The sequence below is a fragment of the Cenococcum geophilum genome (assembly GCF_001692895.1).
Source record: "Cenococcum geophilum 1.58 unplaced genomic scaffold K441scaffold_7, whole genome shotgun sequence".
NCBI lineage: Eukaryota > Fungi > Ascomycota > Dothideomycetes > Gloniales > Gloniaceae > Cenococcum > Cenococcum geophilum.
In genome coordinates this window covers 3,905,306-3,918,009 of record NW_027137565.1, presented here as the reverse complement: position 1 = coordinate 3,918,009, position 12,704 = coordinate 3,905,306, and the positions used below count along the sequence as shown (strand labels likewise).

Sequence of the window (12,704 nt, the reverse complement as noted above, 5' to 3'; positions counted from 1 at the left end):
GTACTACCTAGCGGGTTTAAAACTTTATATATTATAATAGAGGACCGTAAATTATTAATAAGGCTAGTTAAGGTGTCTATAGGCTTATAATAGGCGTACTTATAGGGCTCTATTTCCTAGTAAGCTGTAATAAGTTTATTATATAGGAAGTTATCTGTTTAAAGCTTAATATTAAGGCCGTGCTATAGGTATTGAAGGTCTTTAATAAGAATTTACAGGCACTCTATAGTTGACTTTTCGGTATTCTTATCAATTACGGTCCGTAACTTAATTGTATTCTATTAGGTAAGGATATTACATTTATATTCCGGACCTTTAAAGTAGTTACGTATAGCTTTATATAGCTTATTAAAGGAGATACCAAGGGGGTTACTCTTAAGGTTGGTGTAGTAGTAGTTAAGGGCTAGGCCGCGCAGTATGGTAGAGTAGGCTTAGCTAAATTCTTATTTAGGAATATCCGCCTTCTAATAGAGGTCCGTAAAGATAGTTAGTTTAAAGTTAAAGTTATTGTTTTTACCGCTATACTTGGATTTGTCGGTATAGAGCTTAGCTAAGTTGGCTAGCTCCTTACCGTAGGTCTTTACTTAGGTAGTTTGCGGATCTATAACTTGAGCGACGGAAGGGTTTTGGTCCATATTTTGGTTTGCGGGAGTATTACGGTCTATAACTTAAGTACTAGGTGTGCTTTAGCCTATAAGATTAATTCTAAGACTTCTTTAGTCTATAGGGCGAATATAGTTAAATAGGTCGTTAATAAGACTAGAGATCCTATTAAGTTTAAAAGAGGTAAAGAGTCCGCTGGTTTTAATATAATCTAGGATCTGCTCCTTAGTCCATTCCGTTTAGTCCTCCTTACGTAGTATATCGTACAGAGACCGTGCAATAGTGACTCGCCTATCCTTTTTAACCTATATACCTTAGTGACGTAAAAGGGTTCGTAGGTTATAGATAGGTATAATGCTGCAAGCCTTAAAAGCATCTTCCGTAAAGTCTACAAAGTCTTCTTTATATTGCTCCTATATATTATCGTTTAAAAGCTTATAGTATCCGTATTTAAGGATTTTAAATTTAATATAGTTATTGACGTCGGTTATAGACGTAAGGTCGACTCCCTGACTCCACTTCTCTTAACCTTCGTCGATTTTCTTGCTAATGTCTGCCATACTATATAGTGTAGTGTAATGCGTAGCGGGTAGAAGAGGTCTTATAGTGGTCCGTAAAGGCAATTAATAGGTCCGTAGTGGGTTGTAGAAGGGTAAGGGGTTTCCGTAAAGGTCTATATTCGCGTCTATAAACTTCCGGTAAACCGTATTAAGACTTAAATAAGTATACAGAGTTGGTGATGGTCCGTAATCCTCCACCTTCCGACCTTCTAGCAGGTCGTACTAGGATTAAACGGGTGGTCGCTATCGTGTATCGCTCGGGGGAGGTATTAAGTGATTACTGATCTGTGCGCGCTTACTAATTAGTATTTATATCAATTTAATAATACAATTGAGTTATATCTAGGGGCACGAAATACGTATAGTATCGTATGCTCTTTTGGATAGTAGTGACTGTCAATTCTATTAAGGTAGACTACGTGGTCTATATACTAACGCGCCTCCCCCTAATTAGTTAGTACCTAAGTAGTTGGTGTACCAAACGCGTAACTACGCGTTTGGTATACTACATGCTGTAATTATATATTAAGCTTCTAATAATTAATATAGAAACAAAGTTCTCTATTTAGCTTTTTAGTAAAAAATATAGGTAAGTTAAAAGGGGCTTAACTAGGCTTAATAAAGCCCTATCTAGGTTATTAATAAGATACTACTTAGTGGCATATAGTTTAGTAGTAGATTGCTATTAAAGGGGGCTATAGCCTAGGGTATCTTCCTTATCTAGCTTAATCTTAATCTTATAGTTATATGGTTAGTAAGGTGGAAGTATATTAGACGTTGCTTTAGAGAAGGTATCTTTAAATTTCTAGTATTAATAGGGCAGTTTCTATTCTACTAGCTCCTTATCTATAAGCTTACCTTTCTCTTAGGCTAGGGTTTCTTTCTCTTTAATTATTTAATTAATTTTATATAAGCTAGTTATAAAGGTAATAGTATTAGGCTAAACTAAGTTCTAGTAGAATCCTATAGCGCTAATATAGTAGATATTAACTAGTGGGAGGCCCGTAGGCTTCTTTACGGATATTTATTAGGCCGTATTTTATAGTATAGGGTTTATAGTCTTCCTTAACTTATATTCTATTTTCTATAAGTTATCCTTCTAGTCTATTAGTTTAGTATATTATTTAATATTCCTAGCCCTCCTTTATAGCTATATAGGGCCTAAGTTCTCTATAGGGGGCTTAGGTAGGCTACTACTAACTTCCTAAGTCTCTAGTATGGGTGGCGTAATATAGGCGGTCTAGGGGCGTTATAGTATATAGATCTATTACGGATTAAGCTGTATATCCTTCTTAAAAGCCTAGTCCCTATATATTACATCGGCCTAGTAAATAGTATTTATCTACGGCTGTATAAGACTTTCTATTATAAGACTAATTTCTTTTATAAAGGAAAGTGTTAGGGGTATAGTTTTAGGCTATATAAGCCGTCTATTCTATATATTAAGCTATAAGCCTAAATAGGCTAGCTATTTCCTCCCTAAGATTATATTATAGCTTCTAAGGTCTATAATAAGGATGGGGATATTATACTACCTTTGTCTATTAATATAGAGGTATATTCGTAAAATACTTATAATAGGTTGCCCTACCTATCCGTTATACCCGCTAATAGGAATTGGTTTAGGCAGATCTTCTATAGGTATATTAAGAAAGTTAGCTAGCTTTATAGTATACTAGGTATCTATTAGGGTAAATATATTCGCTCTAGAGTTAGCTAAAGTAGAGGTTAAAACTTAATATCTATTATAAAATAAAGTATAATAAATAGTATAGCTTTTTCCACTAATTAGCCGTCCTAGATTAACATATAATATATTAATCCCTTTTAACCCTAGAGAGGAGTTTTTCTCTAGGGTTCCTCTTTTTCTAACTTTATACTATTCTCCTAGATTAATAAAACCTCGTTCGCTTTTACTTTTATTAAGCAGTCTCTTATAATATAGTTTTTCTAGCTATATAAGAAGTAAGCTCCTTAGTTACTTAGGGCCTATATATAAGGGTCGCTATAGGTAGGCTAAGTAAACGCTTGGCCCGCGGTAGGGCTAGCTATATAACTAGTTACTAGGTTGGCGGCCAGCTATATAGCCTACGCGGTAGGTATTATAGGTTATACTAGGTATTATAGGCCGTTCTTATATTACTTATAGCTTACTTTAAGGGATTCCTAGCCTTTATCCGGTTAGCTTATACCTTAATTTAATAGAGGCCTTAGTTAATAGCTAGGCAGTAGTCTATAAGTTCTTTTAACGTTTATTTAGTAGTAAAAGCTAGTAGTATAGCCTACTATAGTTCTAGGGTAAGCTTATTAAAGAGGTCTAGTAGTAGGTCTTCCTAGGGAATCTAGGCTTATCTAGCTAAGTATAAAAAGCGGGTCTAGAAGGCCGAAAAGGTCTCTATTGTTTTTATATTTAGACTTTTATAATTAAGGTAGATATTCTATACCTTAAAAGAGTTCCTTATAAATAGAAGATAAGTCGTTAATTATTTCTTCTTCTAAGACGAAGGGATCTACTAAGTCTGCAGTATATCGCGGACGTAGGTACGTCTAGGTGTCTCTACTAGTGCGGCCAAAGATATAGGCTATCTTAGCTCGGTCGTTAGGGAAATAATCTTTATTAACTTTAAGCTTATCCTATAGTTAAAGCTTCTAATTATTAAATATAGGATCGGTCCCGTCTATAAGTAGTAGGGGGTCTATAACCTTCGCGGATCTTAATAATACGAAGCGCTAGGCTAGGGCCTTAAGAACTATAGCAAGTCTATCTAATAGGTTATTATTAGATATAGGGGTGTCTCTAGTTTTAAGCAGTTCTTATAGCCATTTAATTTTAGTATTAGCTACTATAAGCTCTGCCTAGGGGGTTAAAATATTAATTATCTCTTTGTCTGAGGTATTTGCGGGTCCTATAGCTGCTTTACCTACTGCTATATTTCGTGACCTACGAAGACGCCGGCAAAAAGTAATCGGACACCGATACTTTAGCCGAAAAATACGACCCCACCGAGAAATTATCAATTCTAGCATCAAATTAACTCTAATTCTATACTAATTACAGTATAAAGGTTTCGTGCTCAAAGTCAGGTCTCAATCGTTCTTCTACAAGCTTCAAAGCATTCCTCTACAGCGACGTAGTGTCGCCATTTCTTACAATTCTTCTCGTCGAGTGCGCAAGCCTAAAAGATCTCCATAACATCGTCAACTAAGAAAAGGTCTTCCGCTCTTCTCCTTCACAGATACTAGATCTTCGATTTTAGGAGGTAGGAGACTAGCAGTAAGGCGCTCTTCTTTAACTGCAAGAGATCGTTTCCATATATTAGCAGCTGTTAATTTTATAAGGTTGTAGAGCTTTACTGCCTCTCTTCTAGTCTTTCTACACTTATAATGCGTTAGATATTAAGCTTTTCTAACAGTAGAAGTATCAGGACCTATTCTACTAAGTATTAACTAAGTAGAGTAGAAGTAGAGTTGTAGGCGCGAAAAAAGTCAAATTTTGGTGGGGTTGGGTTTTCTCGCTAAGTAGTGGTGTCCGATTACTTTTTGCCGGCGCCTTCGTAATAGTTGTCGTAACTTAGTATTTTACTAGGGAACGGTAAACCTCTAGTTTAGAGGTTTATAAACTACTAGGACATAGCTACTAGTATATGTTAAGCTGCCTAGAAAGGATTTATATACATAGAACTATAGCACCATAGCCTAGAGGCTACATGTGTAGTATTGTACGTAGTACAATACAATGGATATAAAATAAAATAATTTTTTTCCAGTCATAACCAGGGGAGCGGTTAAAACCCCGTTAACTACATTACTAGAAAAGTAAAGATAGATATAGTAGAAGTATATAATTATTTACTTTAAAAAGTTCCAAAAATGCTAAGACTATCTAGCGCCAATCTATCTGCGGAAGGAATACGTAAATCAAGGCGTCAAACCTAACGAATAAGCTTCCGCTTTACGACGGTAAGTCTATTATGCCGTAGAAGTCCAATCACTGATTGTCGACCCTTCTGTGACTGGACACGTCGACCCTGCGAAACTAGGCGTAGCACATCGCCCGATTACATGGCTTCATTTCATTTGCCTAATTCCGCTGCCTGAAAAGCGTCCTAGCTCTTCTTGAATCTCAACATAATCCTCGAGATGGATCCCTTTTCAGCGTTAGCAAGCATTGTCGGCGTTGCGGACGTAGCTGCGCGGGCCTCTACTACAATTTGGAAAGTGATAAATGAATGGCGAGATGCACCAGCTCAGCTAGGAGAATTACAGGAAGAGATCCGTGAGTCGCGTCGACTTCTTGACCATCTCCAAATGGTATGCGAAGCGGCTAGCAATCAATCACCAGATGCATCGACGGATATCTTCAAAGAGCTCATCGCTACACAGCTTCTCAAAGCGAAGTCGGCCTGGACCGATTTAGAAGGAATCTTGAACTCGGTCTTGCCGCTCCCTGCGGCTGGTAGGACTCGCATTCGCAAGGATAAGTGGATGACCCAAAAAGGAAAAGCACTGCGCTTGCAAGGCGTCCTGAAGGAGGTCCGCTCGCAGATACTGGTTGCTCTAAGTCTTCAGGGAATGTATGGATGTGAAGTTTCTGTGTTTGTCGCTCTTGGGTTTTTCTGACACCCTTAGTTCACATGACCTTCAGGCAAATTCAACGTCGCTCCACCGACATGATGAAACAATCGCGCGATTGGGGTCTACATCGGTCCATTTGACCACTCTCTCAACCCAAATAGAGACACTTCAGTGAGTTCACCTGTCGAAAGGCCTTCAAGGTACGGGCTGGTGATATCGAAAAAATCCCCCAAAATCCTCGGTGTTCTGTCTGCTTTCTCTCATTGGCACCCCGGGCGCTTGCATTGGCAGTAAGAAGCCGAGTATTTGCGGTGATTTGGCTGTTCATACACGTTACTAGCGGACTTCGTAAAATCCAACTTGGACGCCCGCTATGTCCGCGTCCGACCACCTAGAATCGCATTATACACTGACTCTTGCACAGGCTTCAGAGCGCTGACACAAGGGCCATCGTTCGAAATCATCATAATGCCACGATAGCTGGCTTCGAAACAATGTCGACTCGTTTTGCTGAAATATCGGCAATCTTGCAAATAGTCTTGCAGAATCAAAATCGCATTGCTTTATCATCGAGTCCTCCAGCAGCCCGGTCAAGTCTTGCCCAATCTGTGGTCCGAACCGAGAACAATTTGGAACCAGCATCTTGGAATCAGCGGTGTCGCGAAAACTCGAGCTCCTTCAGATTTGATCGGAGAGCACTTTGCAATTGCGACTGCAAGTGCCACTGTCACGCACACAGAAATATTTCTCGAATTCAGATTTCAGCCTTGAAACGTTTCGCTGGCACCCTGTCCGTGACCGTTTCGGGAATATCATTTGGTGGACTCATCGCGTGCAATGACCCCACTTGTCGCAGAGCTAGCATTAAGTCCTTCGAGCTCTTGTACTCTTTCCCGGCGTGGCTGATGAACTTATCCATCTTCATGTTCTTCACCTCGTCCTACGCTGGTCCCACAGTGGGTCTAGGACTACGGCGGAGAGTAAGGTGGGTCACTGAAACAGGGGTGCGCAGCATGCACTGGTATGTAGATCGGGGAGACATGTCGGCAGTCAAAACAATGCTTGAACAGCACAGAGAATCCGTGCAAGATGTCGAAATCGGCTTAGGACGATCGGTGCTGCACCATGCGCTGAGCCACGGCCACACAGAAGTAACCAAACTTCTCCTCGCGGCCGGTGCAGACCCATTCATGGAGGATGACTACGGGCGGCCAGCGATTCAACTTGCGGCACGTTCATTGATCAGACATACTCACTCCCCGAGCCGCCATCAAGAGCTCCAGGATATGCTGCCCTGGTGGACATATGTTGAAGAGTGTGACTTTTCACATATACACCGAGTGGTCCTTGGACTCCGGCCGCTGACTCTACAGGAAGAACTCAGGACTCCTGTCTACCGCGCACAAATTCATCTCAAAGATAACACTGGATCAACCCCGCTGCACTGGGCTGTCTACAGGAACGACTTCGTCAGCGTGCAAGCTCTGCTCCAGGCTGGTGCGGATTTGAACGTGATCGATAACGGTGGCTACACACCACTGCTGCTAGCTTGTCGAATCAATGCACTGCAATGCGCCCGAGTGCTTCTCGAAGCTGGAGCTGACATTCACTTATACAACCGTCACGGACACTGCCCCGTCCACGAGGCGACTCTCATGGGCGACGCCGCTCTTCTATCTTTGCTTCTTTCATATGGAGCTGACGTTAACGCCCGGAGACCGCCACTGATGTGCAGCGCACTCGGGTTCGCCGCTGAACATAAGAACGCGGGTGCGGTTGCATTCCTGCTATCGCATGGCGCGAACATCAACGGTCAAGACAACGCGGGAGACAGCGTTGCATCTCGCTCTGAGACTGAACGCTCACGAGTGTCTGGAACTCCTCTTACGCGATGGCGCAGATTGCACAACGGTGAACAAAAACGGTTTCACTGTGCTACACGAGGTGGCTTTGAATCTTGATGCCAAGATTGCAGATATTATGGCGCGAGCGAACCTGAAGGGAGTCGATGCAGTCGCTCGAGATGCCAAAGGAAGAACTGCGCATGATCTCCTCGATAGGAGGGTCGACATACCGCATGACTTTCGCATTTCGTTCGCTAAGCTTAGGGAGGCCGCGAGGATTGCAAACGCATATCGAAAAACGGGAATTGAGGGTGACAGTGACAGTGACGACGAGTTTGTCGATGCTAGGGAGACGATTGAGCAAGAATGACATGTACTTAGCCTCTTCGAAACTTGTCGATAGTATCAAGTATAGTGGATTGACTCCTTCACCCCAGCCAGTTAGAGCCAAGAGAGACTAGTTTAAACAGTTATAGCCTTCGAGTGACCTGTCGAAAGCTCTGCTATATTCTGGAGGGCGCCGACCACTCACGAGCGTGGTCCAGATCTTAGTGAGAGGAGCGAACCATTCCCCAGGTAACCTGTTGGCCAAGCTATGCTTATGCCACGGAGCTTGACCGAAGCAAGAGCGATGTCGCGCCTGTGCAGCGGAAGGCGCCCTTCTATCCCTTGGCGCCAGGCAGTCTTAGCATACTAGAACAAGTCTGCAAATCCTCGATCGACTACTTTTATTAATACTTTTATTATATAGAAATAATATATACACACTCATTCAAGGTTTATTATAGAAATTAATTTATTATTTAAATTTTTAATAAATTTTTAGTTTTAATTATGTCTATACAAACGGCTATAATATAATCGCCCGCTAAAGAACCCTGATTAAATAGCACGCCCTTTAGAAATACATCCTATTGTAGTAGTGTGATTTGGCCTCCTCGATTTAACATCTAGATTGTGCGTAGCTTCGAGAGAGTACAGGTGTCGGGAATGAGGCAAGCGATCGTCACATGCCGCCGCGGCGCTAGCGTGGCGAGGAGCCTTAGGCTCCTCACCCTTCCTTATTCCAATCAATAAGCTTTATCAACTAACATCACTATAACCTACTCAAGTAGTCGTTATTAGTGAGTCACCCTATATAACTAATACTAATCAGCGGTTAAATATACAGTTAACTATAGAGCAGCTAGGTTTTTAAATAGAAGAGACAGTCTTATATAGGGGTGCTATATACGCTTATATAGAATGGATCCCGGCAATACTATACTACCTTAGACTTACGGAAAACTAGTAATAGAAGTATTACTAAGTACTAGGAGATACTAAGTTGCGTCTATTATATAGAACAACCACGTTTATAAAGATTTAGTTAAGTACTTTAGATTAGAAGTATTACTAAACCTAAGGTCCTAACTTAATAACCAAAACGCGTTAAATAACCACGTTTATAAAGATTTAATTAAGTACTTTAGGTTAGAAGTATTACTAAACCTAGGGTCCTAAGTTAATGTCTAAAACGCGTTAAATAACTACCTATAAGGGCGCGGAGAGACTTTAGAGAAGATTTGAAGGAACGATATAAATTCTATCTAAATCTAAGGGTATATAGCTCTCGCTAAGAACAAGACGTTGCGTAAAGAAGAGAAAGGAATAATAAGAGAATTATATAATTAAATAGTTAGGGGCTTGGTGGTTAATGCGTGCGCATATATATACGCGGTTTTTAACAGACTTTAGTAATTTAATTAATCTGGCAGATTTTAGTTAAAGCGTCGGAATTTATCTGTTAAGTGTTTTACTAAGACATTCCTACTATAACTGGGCTAGTCCTGTTATAGTACCCCCCCTTTTAGCCGAAGGTTTAAATAATTTAATTTTAGTTAAGACTTATAACTTATCGCGTGTTATGTTTTCGCGTTGGGTAGCAGTATAGGGTTTTGCCAATTCTATCGTTAAATAGACTAATTAGGATTTTCTATCCCCGGGATAGAAAATCGCTATTAGCTTAGTTAAGGCGGTAAGTAGAACTAATATTTTTATAGTAGGTCTTAGTAAGGCGGATCTAACTAATTAGACAACTTTAATAGGTGGTTAAAGTTCCTTAACATCTTACGTATTATATAATTGTATTATAGGATGCAGAGGATATAAGTGGATACCAGCCCTTTCAAAGCCTAGAGGACTGGTAAAAGAATAAGGGTAAAAGGATAAGGAAAGAAGGGGGCAGAGTGAGATTGTCCACGAAGCGCGGCCAGTTGGCTTAATATGCAGACTTGAAGGCAGGTAGAAGGCGAGCCGCCGGCGCTCCGATGTCGGAACGCTGCCATCTCTCCAGCGCGGCCCGAGGTGGGGTTTTCTCTAAGTTAGAGTTTTTCCTATAGAAGGTATTAGCCTGCGTGGACCCACTAGGGGGACCGGGACGGGCGGTAAATTGAATTTATTATTAATTGTATTATAAATATCGTAACGTATTTTAAGTCTTTTTTAATTTTAAGCTTCCTGCTATTATGTTTTATATATTCGTGTTAGGTAGTAATTATTTTCTTTTATATTATATCTATCTAGCCGGAGTAGGCCGCGAAGGATAGTCCTTATAGAATTCTTTTACTAGGGAAGGCGTATTAGTTTTAATCTAGTTATATGTTTCCTAAGTTTATATTTTATATCCTTCCTATTTAACGAGAAGTTTAAATTATTTAGATTATGTCTTCTATTATATATTGTTAATTAAGTTAATTAAGTAAGAACTATTACCGTTGTTAACAATTATGGGAGGTAGCGGTGGTACTTTGTAAGTTATAGGTTTACCCTTTAAGGGTTATAGTAAGTTTACGTAAAACATTAGATGTATTTTTATCTTAGTTAGTAGTTTAAGTTTATAAGCGTACGGGCTTAGTTTCTTCTTAACTTGGTATAGACCCGTAAACTTCTAGTCTAGTTTCTTTAAAGGTAGTTAAGTCTTTAGGTTTTATATATTTAGGTAAACTATATTACCTTCCTTAAAGTCCTACGCGGGAGCTCGTCCTTTATTTACATGCTATTCCTATACTATTTAAGTATACGCTAATTTACTTTATAATAGTTCCGTTAACTGCTTTATTTAATTAACGAAGTTATATACGTTAATTAGTTAAATCCTCTTAATTATTGGTCCTATTATATTGATTTTAGGTTATAGTTTAAATCTAAGTTAAGGGTCTTATCCGTAGGTTACGTAGAACGGCGTTACGCCTATTAATTCGTTTCTTGTATTATTTGCAGTAAACTTAGCTAATAGTAGCCATTTCTCCCAGTTGTTTTATAGGTAGGAGCAGTATATTTATAGGTATTGTTCTATAATCGCGTTTACAATTTCGGTTTAACTATCTATCTCTAAATAAAATGTAGTTAAGAGTTGTATTTGTATACTTAATTGTTTATATAGGGCTTACTAGAAGTCTAAAACGAACTAACTTCCGCGGTTGAATATTATTAAATTAGGAAGTCCGTATAGCTTAAAGATGTACTTAATAAAACATTTAGCTACTAATATTGCATTAATTGCGTCTATAGGAATTATATGTCGCATTTTCGTAAAACGGTTAATAACTACTATAATATTTGTAAACCTATTACTATTAGGTAGGTCAACTATAAAGTTAATTAAGATATCTCGCTATCTTTATATTAGAATTGGCAACGGTTAAAGTACTTCTTGCTTCTTTATATAAGAGGTCTTCCTACGCACGCATATTCTATATACTCAAACTTATTTTTGTATATAGTTGTATATTATAGGCCAGTAGTATACTTATTAGATAATTTTATAGGTCTTTATACGGCCAGGATGCCCTATTATAGGGGAATCGTATATAAATTCGAGTATCTTAAATCGTAAGGGTTTAGAATTTGGGACTACTATCTTCTATTAATAGTATAACCGATTATTACGGATTTCGCATTTAGTGAGTGTAATATTCTTATATTGCTGTTTCCTTATTTAAATCGCTTTTATTATATCTACTATCTAGGGGTTGTTTTTATATTTATGTTCTATTAATTTATTAATTTCTATATCCTACTTATCGATTTCTAATTTATTCCTATTAAGCTCCGCGTCTAGGAATATAGAGCGTAGTTTCTTAAAGTGTTTAGGGAGCAGTAGAATTTGTGATTAATTTATAATCCGTTTGTTAGAGGCGTTTATAGGTAAGTTCTATAATTATTATATTAATAAGTTAGGCTTTTGGTTAAGTTTGCTAGGTTAGTATATAATCTTAAAGTCGAATTATAAAAGGTATTCGGCCTAATAAATTTGGCGCTACGTTAATTGCTTTATAGTTATAAAGTACTATAGGTTTTTATAGTCCGTTAATACGCGTATTAGAAATAATGATCCTTTAAGTTCTAGGCGCCATTATTTGAAGTATCTAATAATTATAAGTAGTTCCTTATTATATATCTTATAGTTCAATTTAGTAGGGGTAAATTTCCGGAAGAGGAAGGCTACTAGGCGTAGTTTGTTATTTTTATTGTACTGCGATAATACCCCTCCTAGTGCATAATTAGACGAGTCTGTTTTAATAATGCATTTAAGGTCCAGATTAAAGTAGGTAAGAATTAAAGCAGTTATAAAATAATATTTTAGGTTATTAAAAGCTTGTTTATATTTAGTAGTCTATTTAAATCTTATATTCTTCCTTATTAAGTTTACTAATAGCTAAATAATTTTTAAGAAGTGATTAATAAATCGACGGTAGAAATTTGTAAATCCTAGAAATCCTTAGATGTCTTATATACTACTAGGACTTTCCTAGTTTATAATTATAGTGATTTTCTTAGGGTCTATTTTAATTCTGTTATAGGATATAATTAGGCCTAAGTACATGACTTTAGACGCATGGAACTTGCATTTTTTAATATTGCATTATAAGCCCGCGTCTTATAGGTGTTTAAAAACTATTTAGACGTACTTCTAATGCTTAGAAAGCGAAAATAAATAGATTAAGATATACGCGGTAACAAATATATTAAGGAATTCGCGAAGCGTATTATTAATGTATTACTAAAATGTACTAGGACCGTTCTTTACGCCAAACGGCATTACTAGGTATTTAAAAAGTCCCTATTATATGCGGAAAGC

General features: G+C 38.3%; 2 protein-coding genes across 2 annotated transcripts; both read left to right on the top strand.

Moving 5' to 3' along the window:
• Positions 1 to 5,050: 5,050 nt before the first annotated feature.
• K441DRAFT_323376 (uncharacterized protein) lies at positions 5,051 to 6,073 on the top strand. The gene is made up of 2 exons (XM_067641181.1): positions 5,051 to 5,737; positions 5,793 to 6,073. Exons 1-2 carry the CDS (start codon positions 5,304 to 5,306, stop codon positions 5,911 to 5,913), a joined length of 555 nt encoding a protein of 184 aa, XP_067507973.1. The 5' UTR covers positions 5,051 to 5,303; the 3' UTR covers positions 5,914 to 6,073.
• K441DRAFT_654677 (ankyrin) lies at positions 5,839 to 8,198 on the top strand. Its single transcript, XM_067647719.1, has one exon. It carries the CDS (start codon positions 6,233 to 6,235, stop codon positions 7,697 to 7,699), a length of 1,467 nt encoding a protein of 488 aa, XP_067507972.1. The 5' UTR covers positions 5,839 to 6,232; the 3' UTR covers positions 7,700 to 8,198.
• The last annotated feature ends 4,506 nt before the right edge of the window (positions 8,199 to 12,704 follow it).